The sequence below is a fragment of the Cibotium barometz genome, chromosome 21 (assembly GCF_041138505.1).
Source record: "Cibotium barometz isolate CiBa-2024 chromosome 21, ASM4113850v1, whole genome shotgun sequence".
In the NCBI taxonomy this organism is placed as follows: Eukaryota; Viridiplantae; Streptophyta; class Polypodiopsida; order Cyatheales; family Cibotiaceae; genus Cibotium; species Cibotium barometz.
In genome coordinates, this window is record NC_141066.1 from 16084039 (window position 1) to 16110314 (window position 26276).

General features: G+C 37.7%; 1 protein-coding gene across 1 annotated transcript; it reads left to right on the forward strand.

The window, feature by feature from the left end:
* Positions 1 to 11125: 11125 nt before the first annotated feature.
* LOC147626903 (uncharacterized) lies at positions 11126 to 13542 on the forward strand. The gene has a single exon (XM_086816110.1). The coding sequence runs from the start codon at positions 11834 to 11836 to the stop codon at positions 13346 to 13348; it is 1515 nt and encodes a 504-aa protein (XP_086672236.1). The 5' UTR covers positions 11126 to 11833; the 3' UTR covers positions 13349 to 13542.
* Positions 13543 to 26276: the final 12734 nt, after the last annotated feature.

Sequence of the window (26276 nt, forward strand, 5' to 3'; positions counted from 1 at the left end):
TGTAGTGGTGGTCTCATGGGGTCAATGATAGATTCAGGCACAAGATGTTCTTCTTCATCTACTAATGCAAGAGGTTCTTCTAATATAGGACAAGAAGGTCTCAAAAGACTAATGTGAAAATATTATGAATATGCCAATTGGAGGGTAGCTCCAACTTAAATGCATTGTCATTTATCTTTGTAATAATCTTGAAAGGTCCATAACATCTAGGAGCTAACTTTACAAACTACAGGGTTTGTCTCTACAAACTCACGTCTCCTTTTCTCAATGCGAAGAAGTACATAGCGGCCTTCGTTAAAGATGGCATGTTTATGCTTACGATTTTCATACTTAACAAAAGAATTTGTAGCCTTAATAGAATGTGAAAGACAAGTCGTAGGGTTGGCAAAGCCTTATCACACGGACTATCTCAAATGCTGCTTTCTTAGTAGTAGTGTAAGGAAAATTAGTATACACAAATTGCAAAATGTGTAAATACTTATCTCACGGCTTCTTAGCCTGAGATAAAACATAAGATCTAAGCAAATTAAGAATTGTACTATTTGTTACTTCAGCTTGCCCATTTGATTCAAGATGAAAAGTAGTAGAGAAATCAAGTTTTGTTCTAAGATTATCAAACAAAGTAGTCCAAAATTCAATATAAACTTTCTATCTCTATCAGTGTATCATTATATGGTAGTGATGTGTGTGAACACACTTAGGACTGCCGGGGTACTTTTTCCCTCACTAGGAGGGTTTTTTTCCCCGTGCATATGTACACCCTCTTATCTACTCATTTTGGGGTGTGTACTTATCTTTTGTATCTGGCACACATTTGTTCATTCTAATCTAGTGAGTTTGTGCATTCTCAAGATTCTCTATCTTGTGTGTGTACACTATTGCAACCCCAACCCTAATTCCAACAATTGGTATCAGAGGTAGCTTCCTTGACACTTGATCTAGGAGTATGCCTCCCTTCTCATGACCCTGTTTTTTTGTCTCTGATTGAGATACCCTCTTAGGAGAAGAAGGTATATACCATAGTATATGCCATAGTGTGTTCTCAATGCATTTCCAGATTCTTATCAGAGTTTTGCCTTTACCCTTGGACTCATAATGAAGCGAAATCCAAATGCCCTTACATTTGGTGAGCCGGTTTGAGTACTCTTGCAAAGAAGAGCAGTCTAGGCAAAACAGATCTGTTATGTGAGTTGGTGACAAATCTTTTATTGCCAGTCTGAAAGACATGGGTAAAGATTCTTTGTATGGTGGCCATAAGCCAAAATTAGAATCCTTAGGTAAGGATGCAAAGAAAGAAGGTGATAAGCCTAAAAAGAAGGACAAGTGTCACTATTGCAGGAAACCAGAGCACTACATAAATGAGTGGAAAAAAAAAGCTAGAGAAGGAGAAAAAGAAAGAATTGGGTATGGGTGTGGCTGACGCATTTGCACCGTGCAGAGAAGAAGGAATCTGTAAGTTTTTCTTAAGATGATTGGGCATGGACTACACATTGCAGTTATGACCCTTCTGTTCATGATGTATGCATGTCAGTGATAGAATCAGATGCTTGGTACTTTGACAGTGGTGCTAGTAAGCACATTACTTCACAAAAAAATTTGTTCTCATCTCTGGAATCTATCCCAAGTGTAGGAACCGTACATGTGCAAATGGTTCCTCATATGCTGTCAAAGGAGTTGCTAGAGTTGTGCTCACTACTGCAAATGGGGGCACATTTACTCTTTCTAAAGTTTTATATGTGATAGGCATTAAGAAGAACTTGCTATCAGTTTCAGGCTTAGCCTTGTCAAGCTTGAAATTTGTGGATAACAGATGTACAGTTTAGGATAGAAATTATGGTTATTCTATCATTGTCTCAGGTACCTTGTTTTGTGGCCTATACAAGATGGATGTATTTGAGAAGTTGCAACATGATGCTTACTCAAACTCTACGACTCGTGCTATGAGTGATGCAAAATTATGGCATGCACGATTTGGCCATCTGAATTATGGCAGTTTGTTACGCCTTTAAAGGCATGATATAGTGTTTGAGTTGCCAACTCTTGAGAGCCCTGTTAGACATGTATGTGAGGGGTGTATTCTTGGTAAAATGCATCGGGCATCATTTTCAAAGGATGGATCTATGAGAGATATTAAGAAATTATAACTTATACATAGTGATGTATGTGGTCCTATGAGGAGACCATCTATTGGGGGATATCTCTACTTCGTCACTTTTATTGATGATTACTCCAGATATAGTTGGGTGTATCCATTAAAGCAGAAGTCAGAGGTTTTTATATGTGCTTTAGGCACTTTGTATCCATGACTGAAAAATACATGTGAATGTAAAGTTGGCACCCTTCATTCAGATCGAGGGGGGGAGTATATGTCCAAGGAATTTCATGCATATATGGCTGAAAAAGGCATAACGCACACAATGTATAGTGCCATACACACCTCAGTGAAATGGTGTAGCTGAGAGGAAGAATAGGTCTCTCATGGAGATGGCATGATGTATGGTGAAAGCCCAAGATTTACCTCATGGTTTTTTGTTAGAGGCAACTATGTGCGCAAACTATGTGTTGAACAAATGCCCTACCAAGGCCTTGCAGTCTAAAACTCCTTATAAAGCTTGGCATGGCAGGAAGCCTTCTGTGGCTCATTTGCATGTCTTTGGCTATCTTACTTATGCTCTTGTGCCTGAGCAACAATGCAATAAGCTTGATGATAAGGCAGTTAAATGCATATATGTGGGATATAGTTCCAAAGCAAGGGCTATAAACTCTACCATCCGGCCTCAAAGCAGATTTTGGTAAGTAGAGATGTTGTTTTGAGCGAAAACTCAGTTCATCCCATGCTTTCATGCAAAAAACTGTAGAATGTATGCTCACATGACATGTTTGATTTGCTCCTACCTTTGTTTAATGGAGGGCAGCCATATGTAGAGCAATTGAATGCTCAACCAAGTGTTGAAATTCAGCCTTTGCAGGTGCAAAATTGGCCTTTTGATGAGGCAATTATTGAGGATGTAGTGGATGAGGAGAGAGCAACCATAGAAGAATCTATGTGTATGCCAAAATGGCTTGTGCAAACATTGAGGGATAGCAAGTTGGCATCTCCTTTACCTAGGAGAACTCGTGTAGGTTCTCATCGTGTAGATTATTCTCATGTGGATCATGTTCTCATTTCTACTTTATGTAATGAGGAGGAACCTGTTTCCTTTCAGGAAGCATAGGATGATGATCATTGGATGCATGCTATGCAAGATGAGTATAACTCTATACTCAAGAATAACACCTAATATTTGACAGATCTACCTCATGGCAAGAAGGCCATTGGTAGTAAGTGGGTTTACAAGTTAAAACGCAAAGTAGATGGTAGAATTGATTCGCTACAAGGCAAGACTTGTTGCAAAGGGGTATGCCTAGCAAAAGGGCATTGAGATTATGATGAGACCTTTGCACCCACATCTCGTATGACTACCATTAGGTGTCTCATTGCTTTGGCAGCACATCATGGGTGGAATGTACATTAGTTGGACATTAATACTACGTTCTTGAATGGTGATTTACATGAGGAGGTTTTGCTATGAAAGGAGAAGAGTCTAAAGTATGTAGGTTGAAAAAGGCTCTTTATGGCCTTAAGCAAGCTCCTAGAGCATGGTATGAGAAGATTCGTGCATACTTGGTTGCAAATGATTTTTGCAACAACCAACAGTCCAACAAAGAGTACCCTCTATATGAAGAGGAGTAAAGACACATTTCTGGTCATCGTTCTATACGTTGATGACATACTGCTTACGAGACCCGATATAGATCAGATTTCAGCCTTTAAGGCTGATTTGCAGTCATCGTTTAAGATGTTAAATTTGAGGCCCTTGCATTACTATTTGGGATTTCAGTTTATGCGACACAATGATAGCATTGTTATGCTGTAATCGAAATTTGCAATCGAAATATATACAGAAGCTATTGAAGAGGTTTAATCTTGAAGACTGTAAACATGTGGCAACACCTATAGAGACATGTATTCGACTTAGTCTTCAAGATGCAGGAGACTCTTTTGATGCTAGTTTGTATCAGCAGGTTGTTGGATCCCTTCTTTATGTGTGCAACACGAGGCCAGATATACAATATGCGGTCTCATAGTTAAGCAGATTTATGCATAGCCCAGGTACGAAGCATTAGCAAGCTGTTAAGCAGGCTTTCCGCACAGTGCACTCAGTGTTTTGGATTATTTTATCCAAAGGGAAGTGAGTCACAGCTGCATGCTTTTAGTGATTCAAATTGGGCTGGATGTTATGACACATGAGTGTCCACTAGTGGGTTTTTCTTTCGTCTTGGTGATTCATGTATATCATGGCTCAGCAAGAAGTATCCTACAGTGGCCACTTCCATTGTGAAGCTGCGTACAGGGCAGATTTTACAACTACAATTGAGTGTGTGTGGCTCAGATGTAGCACTACAATTTTCACTGACAGTCAGGGTGCATTAGCACTTGCGAGGAACCCAGTGTTTCATGCTCGCACTAAGCACATTGAGGTGCATTACCACTATGTTAGTAGGGAAAGACTCTCTACCTACAGTAGAGATCAGCTTGGTCTACATGCCTACACATGACAACATAGCAGATTTATTCACGAAGGCTCTTCCTCATGAAAAGTTTGAAGCTTTTCGTAAAGCTTTGGGCTTACTGCCTTTTCAAGATTGATCGGCCATACCTTGTACATGTTCACATCATCACTCCAGGGGGGATTTGTAGCATTATATGGTAGTGATGTGTGTGAACACACCTAGGACTGCCAGGGCACTTTTTTCCTCACTAGGAGGTTTTTTCCCTCGTGCGTATTTGCACCCTCTTATCTACTCATTTTGGGGTGTGTACTTATTTTTTGTATCTAGCACACATTTGTTCATTCTAATCTAGTGAGTTTGTGTGCTCTCAAGCTTCTCCATCTTATGTGTGTGCATTGTTGCAACCCCAACCCTAATTCCAACAATCAGAACAATGATCTTTGGTAATCCATGATGCACAAACACTTGTTTGTGTTAATGAAAACATGTGTAGCCTGATAAGTAGTCAATGTCTTTTTATAAGCAATGAAATAAGCCTATTTGCTAAATCTATCTACAATAGTCCAAATCATATCATTCTTGTTAGCAGTTTTAAAAAAATCACTAATGAAATCCATATTTATTTGTTCCCATGGTCCGTTTTAGGAATAGGTAATGGCATAGGTGAACCGAATTTCTTTCCTTTATGACTTAGCACATTTAGACACAAACTCTGGAACATCTTTGACACATATTAGGCCAAAAGAAACCTCTAGCAACAATTTGCAAAGTAGATGAAACTATTCTATATAGCTAACAAGAGGTAGTTGATGAGATTCTTCAATAATAGCTTGAAAGAAAAAAAACCATCATCACTCATAAGAATAATCCAAATGAGGCAAATAATCATTGTATTTCATCTTGTTATATGCATCAAAAAAAATAAAATGTACGAAGATTTGAGGCCTTAGCCTTCCAAAATTATAAATGCCAAAAATATACAACCATAATAGGTATTCACGTCTTCCAAGATATCTCATTATGGTTCAACAAATGTTCCACACCCGCGATTAACAAATAGCCTGCCACTCAATCATCACCTACATCAAAATAATATTAGTCATATTTGAACACATTAATCTTGACTATATTATACTACCGCACACAGCTAATTAAACACATTAATCCTAGAAAATAATATAAATAAAAGGCACATCCCACACATAAAATATTTCCCATAAACATATGTCACACATATGGAATTAAATAATGGCAGCACCCATATTCCCATGTGTAAGAGCAATGATTGCACAGGCATCCCTACTTGACCATAGAGGTTATGATTAATAAGCCCACTATTATTACTAGCTTGAGTAGGAGGAGAGCTTGAATTTTACTTGAGTTAGAGGGGGAGAAATTTCTAGAGTGGTGGGAGAGCGGCTTGGACTTTTGGTACAAATTAAATCTACTTTCTCTTGAAAAAAATGCTAGTCCCAATCTCTCTCTCTCTCTCTCTCTCTCTCTCTCTCTCTCTCTCTCTCTCTCTCTCTCTCTCTCTCTCTCTCTCTCTCTCTCTCTCTCTCTCTCTCTCATGTTAATGGCTTATAATAGGGTAAACCTACAAAAAAGTCTAATGTGATATGTGGATAGCCATGTCAGATTACCAAGCCACGTCGATGATTTGACTTGGCATTCCAATTGTCACGTTAGTCTTTTATTAACCTAGGCCCAAAAGTTGTGAGTTATGGCATAAAAAACTATGAACCATAGCAGTAAAAAATCATGAATGAGTTGCAACATCAAAAACTGTTAACAATAGTTAATAACTATCAATAATGGTGGTAAAAAACTATTAACAATAGTGGTCAATAACCCTCAACAATAGCATTTATAAAAATTGTGAGTTATGGCAGCAAGAACTATCATTGATAAAAGATTTTCACCTACCTAAGGAATGTAAGCATTAAAGAATCTTATGAATGCATGCAACACTATTTTTATGCTTAGTCAAAGTCTTCTCAATATACTATGTGTTGAAAGGAGATTCAACATATAAACATGTAGATTGATATAATTAATACACTAGGCTCACAAATAAAGTGTGGTTTGAGGAGGCTTTGATGAATATTTTGAGTAGCTTGACTTAAAGTAGCAAGCAAAAAACTAAATGCTAGTATGGTAGGGATTTTAAACCTTGGACTTAACTTTAGAGCATGTGATTTAAAAAAATTAGGCTCCAAAGTAAAATAATAACACTATTTATACTTATGTTTTAATGTCATATCTCCCATCTTATGTTCATTTCTATGAGTCCAATATGACTTTAGCAAAAGTAATCATTCATCTCACTCACATTTTGATGATGAATTGTGCACATTACACTTTCCATTGTTAGCATCACATATTCATTTGGATTAAGCAAACATTTTACTTACTTACTTAAGGGAGCCCATTTATAAAATAGGCTATAGCTTCCATCATTTGATAAACTTTAGTAAAGAATTTTCAACCACCAAGAACATGGATTCTTAAAGAGCTTGGATACATCTTTCAAATAGCTTCATTATATATACTAACTGCTATGTCTTTTTTTATTTTACTCAAAATGAATGAGAGTGGATAAATCTATAAAGTCTTATTAAAATAAAATTCAAAATTTAAATCTTAACTTTAACTTTTCATGGAACTCATAAATTAATATTGGTGGGCTAAAAAATTACCCATAATATTTTCTTTCATTTTCTAGGAATGATTTCTAAAGACTTTGTATTCCCTCATATCCAATATGCATGGTTATAGAATTCAAAATTCATTGAGACAATCTAGTCCATTCTCTTGTATGGAAGCTTTGAAAGTGATATTTAATTGTGTGATATTGGTGGATTTTGATATCGAAGTGCACCTCACACCCTCCAAGACATCCCACACCCCTATCTCCTTTCCCCTTTTTCCTACTACGGAATCTGATAAATAAAGGATTAGCTTGAATATTTGTGAATTGAGAAGCCTTTAATTGATAACAACTATGGTGTTTTCTTCTAAAATTAATGCATATATGATCATTTAATTGATAACAACTATGGTGTTTTCTTCTAATTAAATTAAAGCTTTAATGCATATATGATCACAAATTGGATAAGCATTTACTATTTTTGTTTATTTTTTCAATGTTAATTTTTCTTTCAAAGTTTTTTTTCTAATCTATCTCAACATTATTTCTTTAAAACATTCTAATTTGAGCATAGAAATAATACATGAACACTAGAGGCAATAATTGATATGTGCTTTGAAGATGCTACATCATGTGATGATGATGTCATACACTTTATGGAATGATGAACCTTAGCCTCACAAGTTTATAAATTATTTGATATCCACTATTATAAACTAGCTAGGCTTGGTTTCTCACATTAATCGTTTTGAAACATATCTATTTTGAGTTGTTGCAAAAAGAAACTGGGTTCGATCTTGTACTTTATTAGGCTTTGAGTATCTTTGTGTGAAATTACTTCTTGTGGTTTTACTCTTCTATGGTCCAATTTACTATTTGAAAATCATAATGTTTAGTAATGCTAAAAGAATATTGTACCATTTGATGAAGCAAAGACTTTGGGCACTAGAGGCTAAGTAATTTATCTTGGAGTTTTGTAGTACCCTATACAATTTTGAAGTGGATGATTAGAATCTACTTTGAACATAAAATAAAGCCACTTTATATATAAAATATAGCCTATTTATATTAAACACACAATATAATTACGCATACCATTTGTCCTTTCAATATATATCTATGACTTTCTAGAATTTTATCAATGTTTACTCCATTTCTCCTAAATGATATAAATCAATTCCTTAGTCATTGAAAGAAGTTCTTATTCCTTGTGCACAACATCCTTGCTTAGTTCAGATATGCCTTTGCATTATTTTCATATATGAATATCCCAATTGCTTTCAATGATTACAACTTTTCACTATCAGTAAACATTTAACTGTCAAGGAGAGCTTATAAATGATAGGTTTGCACATGCCTCTTCTAAACCAACAAACTTACGATCTATGTACATAAAATCTTGGCCCTTGATACATTATGAGGTAGAAAAAGGAGAGCTTTAAATAAATCATGGCTACCATGTAACTTGCTCTGTGGACATCCATAAGTATGTGACTATATGGATAGATAATGCCCAAAAAGATTCACATTTACTTAGAAAAAACTTATAGTGTTTAGAAAATGGTTTTCTTATTTAAATAAATGTAGGCAGTATATAAGATCTTGTATAATATCAAGTACAACAAAAAAATGTATGTCCCCTTTCACGCCAAATGTAAAATGATTAAGGCAAATCAAAGGCAATAACATGGTTTAGATACTTAAAAAACAACATTATGCAAGTGGCTATCATGAGATGAGGTATCTTCACAAAGAGCAGGGGCACGTGTCTGTGTTTCGGTTGGTGGGGATCATGGGATCGATGTCATCTACAATTGTATGCTTAGATAATTTTATAAAATATCCCCTCACTTTTTGGGGAACCTCCTAGAATAGCCGTTGGGCTAGCTAGAAATAACCCTTATTTTTCCCCACGTTTTGTAAGTGCATAACCATTCTAAATGAAACACCACAAGACAATTGTTATGATAAGGTGCCCCATTTATTTAGGACACACCAATGGACAATTATAGAAAAAAAAAGGGTTGATTTCTTTGATTTAGCCTACTTTGTATGTAACTAAAAATGACTTCACAAAGTGATCGTGCTTGAGGAAGCTTGTGACTTAGTCTAGTCTATTATGTATGTATGTAACAAAAAAAGAAATGACAAATTGTAGATAAGGAATTTGTATATCTTCTCTCCAAACATTCCTATTATAAAATTTTGAGAATGACTTTTTAATACTTGTTTGTTACTATGATAGGACATAATTATAAACATGTCCTTTTAAAGACTTGGGAAAATAACTATTTCTTTCACCAAAAACTTATTTGATAAGCTCGTTATCCTTGCTCAATCTACATCATCCTAACATTATGAAAAAGAATTATAAATCTACATAATTAAAAGCGTGTCCTTTTGAAGATTTGGAAAAATAATTATTTCTTTCACAAAAGAACTTATTTGATAAGTTCATTATCCTTGCTTAATCCACATCATCCTAACATTATGATAAATTTATTGGCATGGGAAAAAAAATAATATCATGGTTACACTATATTCAATAGAGTTTGTGCATGGAGGAGTCAACATAGATATGAAAGTTTTCATTGTATCAAAAAACATTTTACTGAGATTTTACTCCATAATCAGTAGAGTTTGGTGACTAAGGTCTCAAAATAGGTATCATTTACGGTTTTCATTGCCATCAAAAAACAATTTCCTCAAAAATTTCCTTGACTATGCTCAATCTACATGACCAAGAAATCATGGAGAAATTATGGTCAAGGAGATTAAAAAAACATACATCATGGTCACATCATCCTTTTTATATGTCTTTGGAATGGACTTGCAAGTTTAATTTGGCATTGAAATGGGCATCATATGCTATGCTTGAGAGAATTTTATAAGTTTTATTTGGTATGTAAATGATCATTATTTAAAAGAGATGCATGCAAAATATGTCTTCAAAGTATCAATAAAATTCTATGAATTTTATTGATATGTAAATGATCATTATTTAAAAGAGATGCATGCAAAATATGTCTTCAAAGTATCAATAAAATTCTATGAATTTGCTCATTTGACAAGACATAATTATGTCCTAAGACAATTTTATGTCCTCTTACCAAGCTAGTGCTAATTAAAGAAAGGTCCTCCTAACCTCGTATAATGGTGGAGAGATGTGTGCGTATAATGGTGAAGAGATGTGTGCCAATGGCCAAGCTACTAAGAATCTTGTGTGGTATACCCTAAGTCATGGATAGTGCCAAGAGGGAAAAGGTTGGCAATTTTTAAACAATGCCATAGACAAGAAGCGTTGAGCTCTATGGAGGCGATAGTGATGACCACTAGTTTATGAAGGTTAAGGATTTGTCACCTTTTGAATTAAGAAAATCACACTCTCTCTCTCTCTCTCTCTCACACACATCTCTAATCTCTCCCTCTCTCTCTCTCACACACACACACGTCTCTCTCTCTCTCTCTCTCTCTCTCTCTCACACACACACACGCCGCTCTAACTCTCTCTCTCTCTCTCTCTCTCTCTCTCTCACACACACACGTCACTCTCTCTCTCTACTCTCTCTCTCTCACACACACAGTCACACAAGTTGCCAAAAGAACTTGATTCATTCTCTCTCTCTCTCTCTCTCTCTCTCTCTCTCTCTCTCTCTCACACACACACACACACACACACACACACACACACACAAAAGTTGCCGATTCTTCGTTGTGCCATAGGCGCATTTGCGTCACATTATTGTCACCTCCACCATCTCGAGGTCTAGGGGTGCCCAAATGTGTTGGCCGGCTCACCGCTTGTCGGATTAATGTTTTTGATAACCCCAACCCTTTCCGATTGATATTTCTGATTGATATGATGTATAAGCCTCCTAGGGCTTTCATTTATAGATACAATAGAGATTGTCGTTAGCGCTTAGGAAGAGGATGAATCAAAATATTAATGAGAAGGCAATAAAACCACATGTAAGCTAGGTTGAGACAGCAGATATTTTATTTCATAATGTAGCGTTAATATTGATGGATGTAGCTTGACCTTCTTAATGACTACCTAGTTTGCCCCTCTCTGCACTTGATTATAATGTCTGTTTAGATTATCAAACTTTAGCATGGGGTTGGAATTAGCTGGATCAAAGGATCTTCTTTTTTAGATACTTAATTAATCATCCGCCTTCTCTTTTAATCCATGCTTAACACAAAGCTTATTAGTGTGATCTCATTATGTGTAGACTAATCAATTTAGAATCCAGGCAATTTGATCCAGCAAATAATATAGCATGGGAGCTGGCCATGAGATTTCAATCATGCCTTCAAATCCAACATAATTCATCTCAAAGGCTGCTAATTAGCAACTTATTCATGGAATTGGGGGGGATGGGAAGGCAGTTGATTAGCATGAAGATGATGGAGTTTGATAACCATGTCTTCAAGCTCAAGAGCAGGCTCAACATGTGAGAATTAGAGATGCTAATTATGGCTGCTTTGCGTTGTATTATGAGCCATTCAAAGGCAGTAAGGTTAAGCATTTATCTTAAGTAGAGGCTACAGTAATCACGTGGTTAATCTCTTGATGCGCTGAGATAATCAGGGGGGGGGGAGGGCTTTCATCAGTGGTTGATCGGAGCTATGGGGGGGTCTGTTTCAAGAGAGAATGAAGGGGGATCTGTGAGGATAAGGCATGCAGGGGGCTACCTGGAGGAGTTTTACAGGCCTGTGAGCGCCCAAGAGATCATGCTTCTCCATGCAAGGCAGTGGGTGACAAGGCCTGACGTTTTCAAGACGCCCAATTCACACTTGTCCGTCATCCCCCCCGAGATGGTGTTGACGCGTGGGGAGACCTACTTCCTGGTGCCCTTTCACACCGTCTACTGCAGAATGCTGCGCCAGGCCATCTCCACGCAAGATCTGCATGCCCTTCTCAAGCGCCAGGGCTTGACTGCTAAAGAGTTCCAAGCCCAGCTCATGCTCAGACCTAACCGTTCTTCCCGAAACGATCATTTAAGAGCTTGCTCAGACGCAGCTAGGAGCAGGGTTAAGGTTTTCTCTGATGATGAGAATGATTATCATTCAGTAATCAGCCATGATTACGGTGCCCATTATCAGCGCAAGGCAATGCGCCATGCAGCCGTCAAGACACAGTCTGTGTTTATGAAGAGCCGCTCAGCTGCTGTCTTCCGTAATGCTATGGATCAAAAAGACGCATTCCATCATATGCATGTGGAGATTAATACATGCAGCCGTCTGCAATCAGCTCTTAATCATTCTGCAAACATGACATCTGCAGCTGTGGACAGTAAAGCCCCAAAAACTCATCATGTGAAACACAAGTCAGTGAATCTGCAGAATGGAACCCTAATCAAATCTGAGCAGACTGTGAAGCAGAAGACTCCTGCAAACAAGGTCAACCATGAAACCCTAAAAGGTAATGGCAATTCTGAAACCCTAAAGGCTGCGGGCAATCGTGAAACCCTAAAATCTCTGGGCAATCATGAAACCCTAAAATCGGTGGGCAATCATGAAACCCTAAACGCTATGAAGCCTGTTGTGAATATCATAACGAATCCCCCCTTGGAGCCCCAGAGCAGTGAAGCTTTGAAGCTTCTCAGTGTTCAAGAAAGAAGGCCACCACCATTGTCAGCTTTGCAAAGGAGCAGGAGTGCGGACGGGAAGCTGCCTTATGATCAGAATGCAGGAGGTGATCAGAAAAATCAATTGAATCATGAGCATAATTTGCTGCCATTAGGCAAACGAAAGCAGGATAGCAGCAGATTATCTGGAGCATTAGATTCCAATCAAACCGGATTAAACGCCAGGGTTAACAGAAAGCCATCTTGTTTAGGAGCGTTAATGATGAAATCGCCATTGATAACCAAGCCAACGCAATCTAATGTCGGCGATCATGCGAATGTGGGTGGCGGCCTGAATAATAATGGTTATAATCACGAAGGCATGGTTGATTACCAGAGCAAAACGGGCGCTAATTATCCGAAATATCAATCATGTACAAATACAAATTCGAGTGATTCTGAGATGATGCAGGCCAGGAGGATTCCCAGCAGGACGGTAAGCAGGCGCCGCTACAGGTCTCGTTCAAGCTGGGAACCGAGATTGCAGCCTGTGCTTGAATACTTCTCAGATTGATTAAATTATATACTCCATGTAGTGCTGTATTATCATTGTAATTAGAGTTCTGCTAATCATATCCGTTCCTGTATAGGCTGTATTCTCTCAACTTGAGTTATGGTGGCCGGCAACCACTTATATATTGCATGTACTTGATGTTTGAGCTTGCAAAATTTCCTTGCTTGTTGCTGTACCACCACATCTCCAATTATCAATAATTTTGGAAAAAACAATCCATGGCATTCTTGTGAGTTATTATAAGCCCCCTCCCTCTCCCTCTTGTCAAAATAAACAATTAAAAATTTCCATCTTGACTGTGATAAATTTTTTCTCTAATGAAATTTACATCTTGACTATAATGAAATTTTTGTGTACATTACTTTATACATGAATAGTGAAGGATTAAATAATGCTATCAGCAATAAAAGTGTCACAAAACACAATGATCATAGTACAATTAACAAGCTAATTCATTCACATGTTTGCCATTGATTGTGGATTACTACTCTCAAGAACATTGATTTTGATTTACTACTCTCTAGGACCATTGCATAGATTCTAATCATCCTTCGTGCCATGTATAATGATCTCAAACCCCATAATGTCGACCTCAAAATCTACACTTGAAACTACTACATTTGAGGTTGTTGTGATTATGTGAAGATGATGTGCAAGAAGATCCATCACAATTTAAAGAAGTATTGAGTAATTTGTTATTGACTTTTTGAAGATATTAACTAACTAACAATATGATTTGTTGAAGATAGTAACCAACAATATGATTTGTAATTGTAGCATGGTGATTATAAATTGATTGTGGATTACTACTTTTAAGGACCATTACACAGATTATGACCATCCTACGTGCCATGTGTTAGATGATCTCAAACCCCATACTGTCGACCTCCAAATCTATAGTTGAAACTACTACAGTTGAGGTTGTTAGGATTATGTGAAGATGTGCAAGAAGATCCATCACAATTTATGGAACAATATTGAGCTTGTTATTGACTCTACGAAGATAGTAGCTAACAATATGATTTGATGTATCACGATGATAACAAATTCATGTTTTGGTCAAATTCAAGGCAAAAGGGAAACCTTAATTTCAAAGAGAAGCTTCGAGTGGTTAAAGACTAGTCTTTGTTGTGAAAAGAACCATACTCTATGTCTCAAATCTTTATAAATAAAAATTAGATCATATAGAAAAATCACATGATAAAAACCTAAATAAATAATTACATAATTGTTAAGAATTTTATGAATAATACATAATTACCAATAAATCAACCTTTTAAACATAACATGGAATGTAATCATTAAATTTCTAATAACGTAACTTTTGTCAATGTGAACCCCTAAAATCAATGAGTTCTTTGTCACCTTAGGAGTGTAGTGTAATTGAGAACTTATAAGAGCCAAAGAGTGCAAGGGAACAACCTCTAGTATCCCTTGACATGGGTTTATTTCACACAATTAGTTTTCAAAGCAACAATAATATCAATAGTCTAAATGCAATATTGTATGTGCAAGCGATTTAGATGCGATCTAAACCAAACTTACTTGTGAGTCAAGAGGAACGACATAGAAGTAAGAAAAGACATCCATTCAAAGAAGGATATTTGATTAAATGGAAAATATAATTTTATGAATTTTAATATAAAAAATTTGTAAGGAAAACATGATGCATTACGGCATGAATATCATTATTGTTATTAGTCTAAATGATATCTTATGATGTAGTTGTTGACTTGTATTTACCCCCGCTAGGCTATTTTTGCTCAAGGGGGATTCACAATGGATGTCATATGCTATCACATGAGTGTAAGGGAGGGGGGGTTTTGGAAGGAGGCACTTAAGGGTATACATTAGGGGTAGCCCCCTATAAATTTACTCTACCAAAATTAAATTTGAGGGGGGCGGGTGTGGGGCTCGAGTCCAAAAAGAGTGCAGCACCACGAGAGGTCTCACCCATCCCAGAACTATCCTGGTCCAAGTGCCCTTAACTCCAGAGTACTGATGATCCAATGTATTAGTATTTCTAAAATCTAAGCTAGACTATCAAGGTTTCAAACTAGGGACCTTTTATTCAGCAAGGTTATAACCACTTGAACTAGAGCCCGAAAAGGTTTTTTTTCTCTCTTTTTTTAATGTGTGCATGGAAATTTAACATGCTTTTTTAACTTATGTTTCTTCTAAAAATGTGGATGCTTAAGTCTTCATATGGCTTGGCCCTTATATAGTTTGCAATCACAAATGTACTGTATCTATGTTTGTGCATGTGTGTGTGTGTTTGTGTGCTTGTATGTATGCATGTCCAAGAGAGTGTGTGTGCGAGGGGGGAGAGAGAGAGAGAGAGAGAGAGAGAGAGAGAGAGAGAGAGAGAGAGAGAGAGAGAGAGAGGTGATGCAACTAGGTAGTATTAGCCTAGTTACATATGATGACCACTTGTACGATGAGGTAGAGAGTGTTATGTGAGCTAGTTACACACATCAAATTGCGTGCATAATGTTGGATAAAGGTCCAATTTAAATGTGGAAATCAACGTACGTTGGAGCTAGCCATGTGAAACAACACACCTCCTAGAGCCGGTATCTGGAAGCAAACATAAGTTTAAGCTAGCCACATGAAACACCTCTTAGATAGAATTATGGTAGGCCATAAGCTGTTGATGTGGGGGGAGGATAGCATTATAGGCTAAAGGTATTTATGGTCTCCAATTAATTTTATTAATGAAGGTGAATTTGAATGGTGCACACAGGCAAAGTGGTTGGACTCGCAAGCCCGGTTTGTCTAAGTAGTGAACACAATCTTCTCGTTACATCATCCCACCCTACTATCTCTGAGTAGAAACCCTCGAGCCTATAGCTCCCACAACTTATCCCAATCTCCATAGTAGGAAGGGTCACCCTGATGGCTTGTGCGCAAACTGGGGCAAAACAACAGTCTTTTGTTTTCCTATCATAGTTTTCGAGCTCATCTTTTTCTTTTAAAAAAAACCATGAATCTATGCTTTTGGATAGTATCTTTTGTGATAAACTTATTGGTCTGCCTCAACCTTTATTGTGTTTGTAAAACTTGAGTTAGACCCGCCTAGATGTTGAAACTCTCTTTTGGGTAGATTTTTCCTCACTTCCACACCCACGTCGAGCTTGCACTTTTTGTTTGAAGCATTGTATGTTTCAAATTTGGGACTTGCTAAATTATGCTTTTACTTGTGAGGTTTTTAGAAGGTAGTACCCTTTCACAATTTCGATTTGGTTGATGTTGTGATAGAGTTCTTTTGGTCAAGTTATAGCTCTCGTCAAAATTAGTGTCATGTGCATCCCTCACTTAGAATTCCATCCATAGCACCACCACCACTATCGCATCACTTGAAATAAGAATCCGAAAACCTTCATACTTAATTCCCAAATCAGCCCCAAAGGTTGCACTCTACGCTAATCGGCCTACTTAACTGCAAATGGTACGGGCTCCCATGTCTTCAACTTGTGGGGTCACTCATAAGTATGTAAGTGTAGCACGTGGGTTCAACAGAAGGGGTTTTTTAAACCCCTTTTTTACACATTTTTTACATACAAAAGGGTACCATTTAAAGGGGGTATTTACAGATTGAATAGAAAAAGGGTGTGTTTTATTCATGTAAAATTTATAGATAAGGGGTTTTTAAATTAGGCCTTGAACCCACGTGATATAGAGAGTTTACATAGAACCCCTCAAGGTCTTCAGACCAAGCTTTCGACACATTGCGTCTAACATAAATATTCACTCTAGATCCTCCATCCAATAGAACACCAAAAATATTATGGCCTGCCAGCATCACCTTAATCACCGAAACAGCCTCATCCATCATTGGAGCCTCCGCATTGACGACCAAAACTTTTGCTTAGGTGTAACATCACTGGTGGATTCCACTCTTCATGGATGGCACCATCCCCACTCATACGCTATCAAACTAGTTACTCGCAAAAGTTTGGCACCAATGTGAATAGGTTACCCTTTCATGGCCTCCCATAAATCATAGGTATGACCTTTATCCAATTAGATGTCCGGCAGGTGTGCAATGTCCTACACATGGAGCAATGCCAATCTATACTGCGAGTCACCCTCTGGAATGATGTAGAGGTATCCCTCACATGGTTAGGTTTTTAGCCACATGTAAGGGCACCAGAATAAGCATATAGTTGCATCATGAAGTGCATGGGCCTATACTTGGTTTGCTACCCTACACTTGGGCTTGTTGTGAGGTAGCCCATGGGCCCCCTTATGGGCCTATAAAGGTCCTCTAACTTCTGTAGGGGCTAAGGCCATAGTCATAGCTAGCCTCCTGCTGTAGGGGCTTAGGTCTTAGTCAAGTAAGTTCTAAGGGACATACTCTTAGTAAGTTCTAAGGGACATACTCTTAGTCAGCCAGCTCTTGAGGCAATCTTTCCACACTTGGAAACTTTAAGGCCAAGAGAGAAGCACATTTATGGAAAAACCATATGCACAACCAATCTAGATTGGACAACATCTATTGGGAAAATAAATATTGGGTAAACTTGTTCTGACAACATGCAAACACACCTAGAAGAGGCTGACTAGCTTATATGGGGGCTACATAAGGTGTTTCTAGTTTTCAGCATAAATCATCTCATACTTCAAAAGCTTCTAAAGCACTCCAAGTCCAGGACATAGCCAAAGCGAAAGCTAATATAAGGTGAACTTGAAGGTCTAGGACATGTAACCAAAGGGAAGGCTAACACAAGATAAACTTGAAGGTCAAGAACATGGCATCTTCAGGCTATAGTTTCTAGCCAAGGAAGGTCTCCAAGATAGAGTCTATTCTCATCATTCTAATAAACGTGGTGAGGACACTTCATAGGGTATTTGGTACCCTATCCTATGTACTTGTCTATTCTCTCCCTCTCTGTATCTTACACTCGTATCCTATGTACTTGTCTATTCTCTCCCTCTCTGTATCTTACACTCTTATCTTCATTACATTGTGGTATCTTCAAGCACCAACGTGTTGGATATCCATTATCAAAGTATAATCTTGTTTGTAAGCTTCCAAATAATACATTGTATTGGCGCTTTGCCTTTTTGTTTGTAAGCTTCCAAATAATACATTGTATTGGCGCTTTGCCTTTTTGTGAATCTCCAATACATTGTAATATGTGGAAGGTTATAGACAAGATTATCGAAGTATAGTCGTCTGTAAGCTTCCACATATTACAATGTATCGGAGCTTTGCCTTTTGGTGAAGAAATTCAGCAAGGCTATATAAGGCTCATTAACTAATCAAGATTGAATGTCTTGCTTTATTCTTATCAATTGTGTTTATCTCTTGCTCATTCTCTTGGAATTGATGTCTATGAGGTCATTTCGATGTGGGAAGCACATGCCATTGGACAAAATGTTTGCAATTTTTGGATACTTTGACAATTTTCTCTAAAAACCGAAACCGTACTTAAATAAACTTGCGGGCTGTGCATAAATGATTTATGGACTTGAATAGTATTATCTTAGAGATTTCTAACAAGCTATCAACCCTCCCAAATCGGAATTTGTTCGATTCATCAAACCAGCATAGTTTGTTGACTACGCACACAAATCTTTGATTCACTCCAAAATAGTTCAAACTAGATTTAAGTGGTTTATGTAGGTGAATTTTTCTTACTTCAAGCTCTCTAAGAAGCCATAGATTACTTGAATATAATACCCCAAACTAGGTCAAACTGTGCATAAGTGACTAGGCAAAAAGTCAAAATAGAGGCATGTTATGGTTTTATTCAACCAAAAACAATCACATAGCTCAAATGGTCTCTTTTTGAAAGCTTCAATTAAAGCTATAGAATCCTGATTCCAATAACCCCACCTAGGTCAACTTGACTGGTTGACTTTTTTTATAAAAGTTAAAATAGAGAGGTATAGGAGCTAGACTGAACCAAAAAGGTTTATACAATTGTGTAGTACATCCTCTTAGCTTTCCATAAACAAAGCAGTGTGTTGGGATTTATTTTTCTCAAAGCGAGAGGAACTCATAAAGATCTAGCAGAAGAGATTGTTCTTGAAAATCTCATCTCAAATGATTTTATCTTTTTGGGAGGATCTAGAATGCTTCCTGTAGGAGAAAAGCAAGAAGAGAGATGGATGGTTGATGTTGCATAAGTTACTATTCAATTGAGAGATGAAAATGAATCACCATGCAAGTGTCAAAGAGTAAATTCAGAGGGTGGTAGCAATGAGATGGAGCCAGGTGTTGAAGTGGGAGCCAGTGGTTTCACATGCAAGGAGCATGAAATATGTCATGCAATAGATGACTTGAGTGTCATCCAAGGTGTTCCAAAAAATAGACTTAAGAGTCTTCTTGCTACACCATAGAGGGGGATATCAAACGTTCTAAGGAAAAGCTACAATCCATGGACCGACATGAAAGGTTTGAGCTTATGTCAAAATACAAGGAAGGGAAAGCTCTGTTTCAAATTTGGTGTGAGGAGTGTGAGTTCTCTTATGGACAAGGAGGCCATGATACTTTATACAACTTTGCACACTCGCATATCAAGTCCTTGTCTTATTTGCAAGCGATTAGCTTGTACCAAAAAGGGAATCAAAGGCATGACATCCTTGGGGCCGAATCATCATTGGAATGGATAAAGGCACAAAACAAACAGAAAGAAGATGAAGCAATGCTTGAGGTTTCTTCTTTTGGAAATGAGAATGATTTAGCATTTCAACTAGTTTTTGAAACTATTGGAGACTACACTACCTTGTCAAAGGTGTTCATAAGATGCTCATTGGATGATAAGTGGTTAACATTATTTCCAAGGACAGGTTCTTTGAGACAATGCATGGTATAGCATATGAAGTCAAAGCTCCATGTGAAAGCCGCTAGCAAAGGAGATGGTGATGAGCCTAAGAAAGTGGAATGGCCAGGTAAAGCAATGATCGTGGACAAGAGTCAAAAACATATCATTGGTTTCTTTAAATCAATTCAATCTTTTAGGTGATCATGACATAAAAAGGTCATTTGTATCTTTTTTTATGATTTTTGCTAAGATTTTCTTGTAATATTTATATGTAGATACTTCTAATGCACCAACCTCGACTTTACCACAAAAACCATCAAGTAGTACTACACAACTTTTCTCTTTCTTTAGGAATCATTATTCCATAAAGGAAACAATAGAGTTTATGTCCAATCATACTTATGCTTTGAAAATAAGGGAATGGTCATCGAGGGAGCTTTTCTTGGCTTCCCTCTCTCTCTACTTGAATAATCTCTCTCTAACCATCTCCGCCTACCACTGCCTAGCCCAACCCAGCCCCCTCCACCACAAACCTTGCTCCTTCCTTTCTCTCTCTATCTATTACCATCTTTCCTCTCCTCTCCTCTCCTCTCCTCTCCTCACTCCAACCAACATCTAAGTCTTTTTGTTGCTCTTCTCTCTCTATATTTGTCTCTTTGTTCACTCTCTCTATCTACCATCCCTCTCTCTCTCTCTCTCTCTCTCTCTCTCTCTCTCTCTCTCCTTCTCTTACCTCTTATTCTCCTTCTCTCTCTCACTCTCTATTTCCTCCTCTCTCTCTCTCTCTATCCATGTCTTTGCTCACTCTATCTTTCTCTTTACTCACTCTCTCTATCCTCCCTCGCTAATTCTCTCTATCCTTCTTACCTCTCACCTCTTATCCTTTTTCTCTCTCTTTCTCTCTCTATCCTTCTCTTACCTCTCACTTCTTATCCTCCTTCTCTCTCTTTCTCTCTCTATCCTTCTCTTACCTCTTATCCTCCTTCTCTCTCTCGCTCTCTATTTCCTCCTCCTCTCTCTCTATCCATCCCTTTGCTCACTCCCTCTATCCCTCTCTTTACTCACTCTCTCTTTCCTCCCTCGCTAACTCTCTCTATATTTCTCTCTCTTTGATAACTCTCTCTATTCTCCCCCTCTCACTCTCTCTATTCTCCCCCTCTCACTCTCTCTATCCTTCTCTTGGCTCTCTCTCTCTCTCTCTCTCTCTCTCTCTCTCTCTCTCTCTCTCTTTGCTCACTCTCTCTATCCTTCCTTGCTAACTCTCTCTATCCTTCTTTCTCTTTGCTAACTATCTCTAGTATCCCCCTCTCACTCTCTCTATCCTTCTCTTTTCTCACTCTTTGCATCCTCCCTATCTCACTCTCTCTTTCCTTCTCTTAACTCACTCTCTCTATCCTCTCTCTCTCTCTCTCTCTCTCTCTCTCTCTCTCTCTCTCTCTCTCTCTATCCTTCTCTTTGCCCACTCTCTTTATCCTTCTCTGTCTTTTGTAGCTCTCTCTATCGTCTCCCTTTCTCACTATCTCTATCATTCTCTTTACTCACTCTCTCTCTATCCTTTCCCTATCACTCTCTACCCTTCTCTTTGCTCTCTCTCTATCTCACCCTTTTTGTCTTTATGTCCTTCCCTTTGCTCTCTCTCTCTCTCTCTCTCTCTCTCTCTCTCTCTCTCTCTCTCTTTGTCCTTCTCTTTGCTCACTCTCTCTATATTTCCTTCTGATTTCTCAACAGAGCACACTTAACTCATGTTTTGCATACAGATCCTTGAGTCTACAAACTCTTCACTACCTTATACATCCGCACAATACAGAAAATGTCAATTCTTTGTTACTTTATACGACATGTTGTACATTAACATCGTTGCAAATGTGAATGATATCTTCTTGCAAAACCCCAACATGCATTGCTCTCGCCCTCTTTCTCTCTTTTTTAATATGAAAAAATATCATGATATAATCATAAATAATTGCTAAACCTAGTTACTTGAATATTTACAAATAAATATGTTTACTGCACTACTACAATGAAATCTTCATCAAGACACCCTCCACTACATCCTCTTCAGGATCAATACAAACAATTTTCATGCCTAATGTTTGTACTACCATAGCACAATGTCCACATCCAGCATAAAGCTCTACTATCACACATCCTTTTTACATAATGATTCAACAAGCTATCCCAAAAGTCATATCCACACTGAGATCCACCTACAAAGAAAATATCTCTCTTAATACCACCAAAAAATGTACACAAAAATGTTAACTCCATATCTTGCCATGCTATCCCATCTGGTGGGCGTCTGCCTCATTGCATCATGTTGCAAGGATCAATGATATAATCAGGTGAGAAAGGTTGTGTATGGTTTTGTCCAAATATGCTAGTGAAGGTAGCAGCAACGAGGGTATGTATGTGAACAAGAGTATGAGATGATTTTTTGTAGCAATCTGCATTGTACATTGCACATTTCACCAGGGTGTCTAAGGAGAAGCCAGAGTGCTCGATCTGTGCTATAATTGTTGCCACTTGATACACAGTACCGATGACAATAATAGAGCCATTGTTGTCTAAGATGGTCTCACAAATCTAAAGCAATACATGCTCCTCTCCATCTACGTGACATCAGAATGACATGCCAAAAAAATGTAAGAATGACATACACGCAACATATACACAATAGCATATAAGGTCTTAATGAAGGGAGAATCATCTCATCACTCACATGTGCAGAGATTCCATGGCGGGAGAAAGTCATCGGGGTAGCCATAAACAGAACCTCCTATAATGGGCAACCTCACTACAATACAATCACACGCTCTGCTTGTATTGACACCTTTAACATTAAAGGTCATGTCTCCCTCTTTGACCTTCTGTAACATATTAAAGATGTACTATCTCTTGTGGACACTCCTCGTTTAGAATTACATGGCCTATCTTCAAAGGATCCCCAACAAACGACCTCATCTTTGTAGAATGATTTCCTGCCACACCATGTTGAGTAGAGTTACACATCAACTGTCATTACAGGATATAAAATACACACCTTTACAATCCTTCACAATTGATTATTACATGTGTTAACGTCGATAACGGTAGAGGAACTAGCACTTTGATGTTCGCTTGGAACGTCAAGGATTACTATCGTTGTACGATGACACACTCCTAACAAAGTGTACATTTGTAAGTGTATGCATCACACATATACACTACATTATTATTACCAATGAGTAAATAATACCTGGTAAATTCATTTGGATTGGGTCAAGTCACCCAGACTAAGTGGATTATTATGTCACAATGGTGCATTTGGCGCTTCAACTCTTGCCAAGCTTATCTGGATCCATAACTTAATATATGTTAGTATCCAAACAATGTAACAATAATACCAATGAACCACAAGTAAAAGAGTTCCCTCTGCTTGTGTTTTTACATGACCCACTTCTTTAACTTCTGGGGTTGCCTCGATCTTGCGAGTGCTATTATTAGAATCGCTTTCGTCATATTCTGATGGAGAGGTATCAGAGTCGTCCTCTTCTTGTAGTGCCTTTCATTTTTTATTTCCCTTCATTGCATCCTTCTTTGGCACTTTTTTCCCTTCATCATCATCATCATCCCCTTTATCTTTTATAAGACCTTTGCCATTGCCTTGAACATGTGATTGGTCACGTAGACTTCTAGGCTTCATAATAGAATTCACGATTCGAAAAGATATAAGAAATAATATTTAAAATAAATTAAAATATCTAATTATATAGTTCATACCATGGTTGATTGCTTTGCTTTACAGGCTTGAGTATACATCTCTTTCTCGTCTTAGGAAATTTGCCACTTGGAAAGTCAAGGAACAATGGGCATCCCTTGTATATCCCTGCATCCCAAAGGTCTCGAAGTTGCTATTGTGTATACATAGTGCTCTCATGTTTTGGATTGCACCAATCTTTTAAGATTGTAGGCACATGATTCTGCAATATATCTCTCTGCATGGCACTTACAAATCCATCTACTTATTATTATTTTCGTTCAGTTTACGGATATAAGAGTACAACTAAGTGGTAAGTAAGCTTTGTAGAATGTTACACACCTGAACACAACACGCTTGGTAGCCTTGACGACAGCAAGGTTTGAAGCTACCACACCTTGTTTCTTTAGGGATCCCACCATTTCCTCGAATAGATTTCCAAAATATAGTCTCTTAAGATCAAAGAGGTCCTCCAAAAACGTATCTGGAAAAAATATCTTGAATTTTTTTATATTTATGCAAGGACGGCTACACCCTATGCTCAAATCTCATGCCATATGACTTCTCTTTGAAACCAATCCCTAAATAAACTTGCATTTGTTGCGTTGCCATTGAAATTATTATTCAAACAAAATAGAGTGCTTTGTATATATCAAGAAGATAGGGAAAGTAATTATTACTTACTTTTAGGGATTTGTGAATCCTTTAGCCTCTGCAAATTGCCATCAATCAAAATATCCAAAATTTGTGCTTCGTGGTTATTTGGCAAATGAGCTAAATGCTAAGTTGTACAGCTTATCATCTGTCAAACAATCCGTTTTCTCGTCCCAATTAACTTGCACTAGTCGTCTGCAACATAACACCAAAATTAAACCGCAACAACATTAAAACCATTAAATGTTGTTGCCTATGAAATAGAGAGAGGAAAGAGTGTAGGATTTCTTACTCAAAGAATCCTTCCCCTTGTGCAAGGTTTGTAATCACCGCCAGAGCCACCTTGTAGCATGCCTCCACTTTCTTTCATCTTTATAAAATGTAGTTCTCCATTTCTCTTCAAACTCATGTGCAGGCAAGCCATCTACCAGGGGGTCAATATCTCAGGTGGGCTGCAAGATACTCATCCTATTATTCACATGTTACAACATTAGTTGATAATATGTAAATGTTAATCATGTATTGCAAGTGTTAAAAGATTGAAGGTTTACCTGGAACAATATTTGGGAAAGTTTTGAAAGCTTGTAGTTGTATCAGGATGGGCGACCCTTTTTTTCTGTGTCGAGGCATGCCTATCCATCTATGCCTTGTTCATTTCTCTAGTGTGCCTCATTATTGCTTCTTTATTTACTAATCCAAGAGCCCTAAGAGGCACATTTTGTCCACAAGAGACGAAGAAACATAGACCACTTCATTCATCCTATGGTAAAAAAAAAAAGATGAGTTATGATGAAAGATAAAACGTACTACACTTGGACCATCCCATGTCAAAGAGACTTAAGACATATGTTTAGGTAATGTGTATGATCTGTTACCTTTTAAGCGAGCTATGACCGTGAGGACCTCCCCCTCACTATTCTCATTGAAGTTAAGGATAGCGTCACCACCACATGGATGTCTCGATGGCACATTCTTGAATGCTACAATGAATGTGAATCTAATTAGTCCCAAATTTATTTTTAAAAACTTAACATTGCATAGAAAATGTAAGCAATTTAAAATGACTCACATTTACTAATCTCTTCCATCCATACCACAACGCGATGATTGGTATCCCACACATAGAACATCTTGTTGCTCATAAATTTCCACTGCATGCCTTTGACCACATTCTCAAACTCCTCGTTTCACATTCGCCATATGTCATCCCATGCACTAACATCATGTTATGTCACTTGTCTAACATGATTATGGGACAAGGAGATAGAACAAATGAACCTACATCAATCGGTAACATAGCCATTTGTATAGAATTCCCTTGCCAACTTCTTCAAATTTGAAGGAAAAGTGGAGTTGAAGAGACCCGAAATCTTTGGAGGGGCTTTGAGGATAGGCAAAGAGAAAGTTTCTTGCTAGTAAACTTCTCCTCTGGTGTTACATCATGTATGGTTGCAGTAGGAGTCATATTCATGATATAAACTGCTATAGACATAGCCTTAGCCCAATAGCTATGTGGCATATTATTCTCAGCCACCGTCAATGCTCGTGCTATCTTTGCAATGTGCCTATTTTTTCGCTCATCAGCAACTCCATTTTACTGCGGAGTGTATCTACATGTAAATTGTCTCTGAATGCCATTCTTTCTCAAGAATTTAGAGAACTCATTGGAGAAGTATTCTCCCCCTCCATTTGACCTTAGGCACTTCACATGCTTTCCTGTCTATTTTTCATCCAACTCTGAAATTCTGAAAATGAGTGAACACTT

Coding starts and splice junctions, on each gene's coding strand:
- LOC147626903 (XM_086816110.1), top strand. CDS start 11,834: ATGGGGGGGTCTGTTTCAAGAGAGAATGAAGGGGGATCTGTGAGGATA.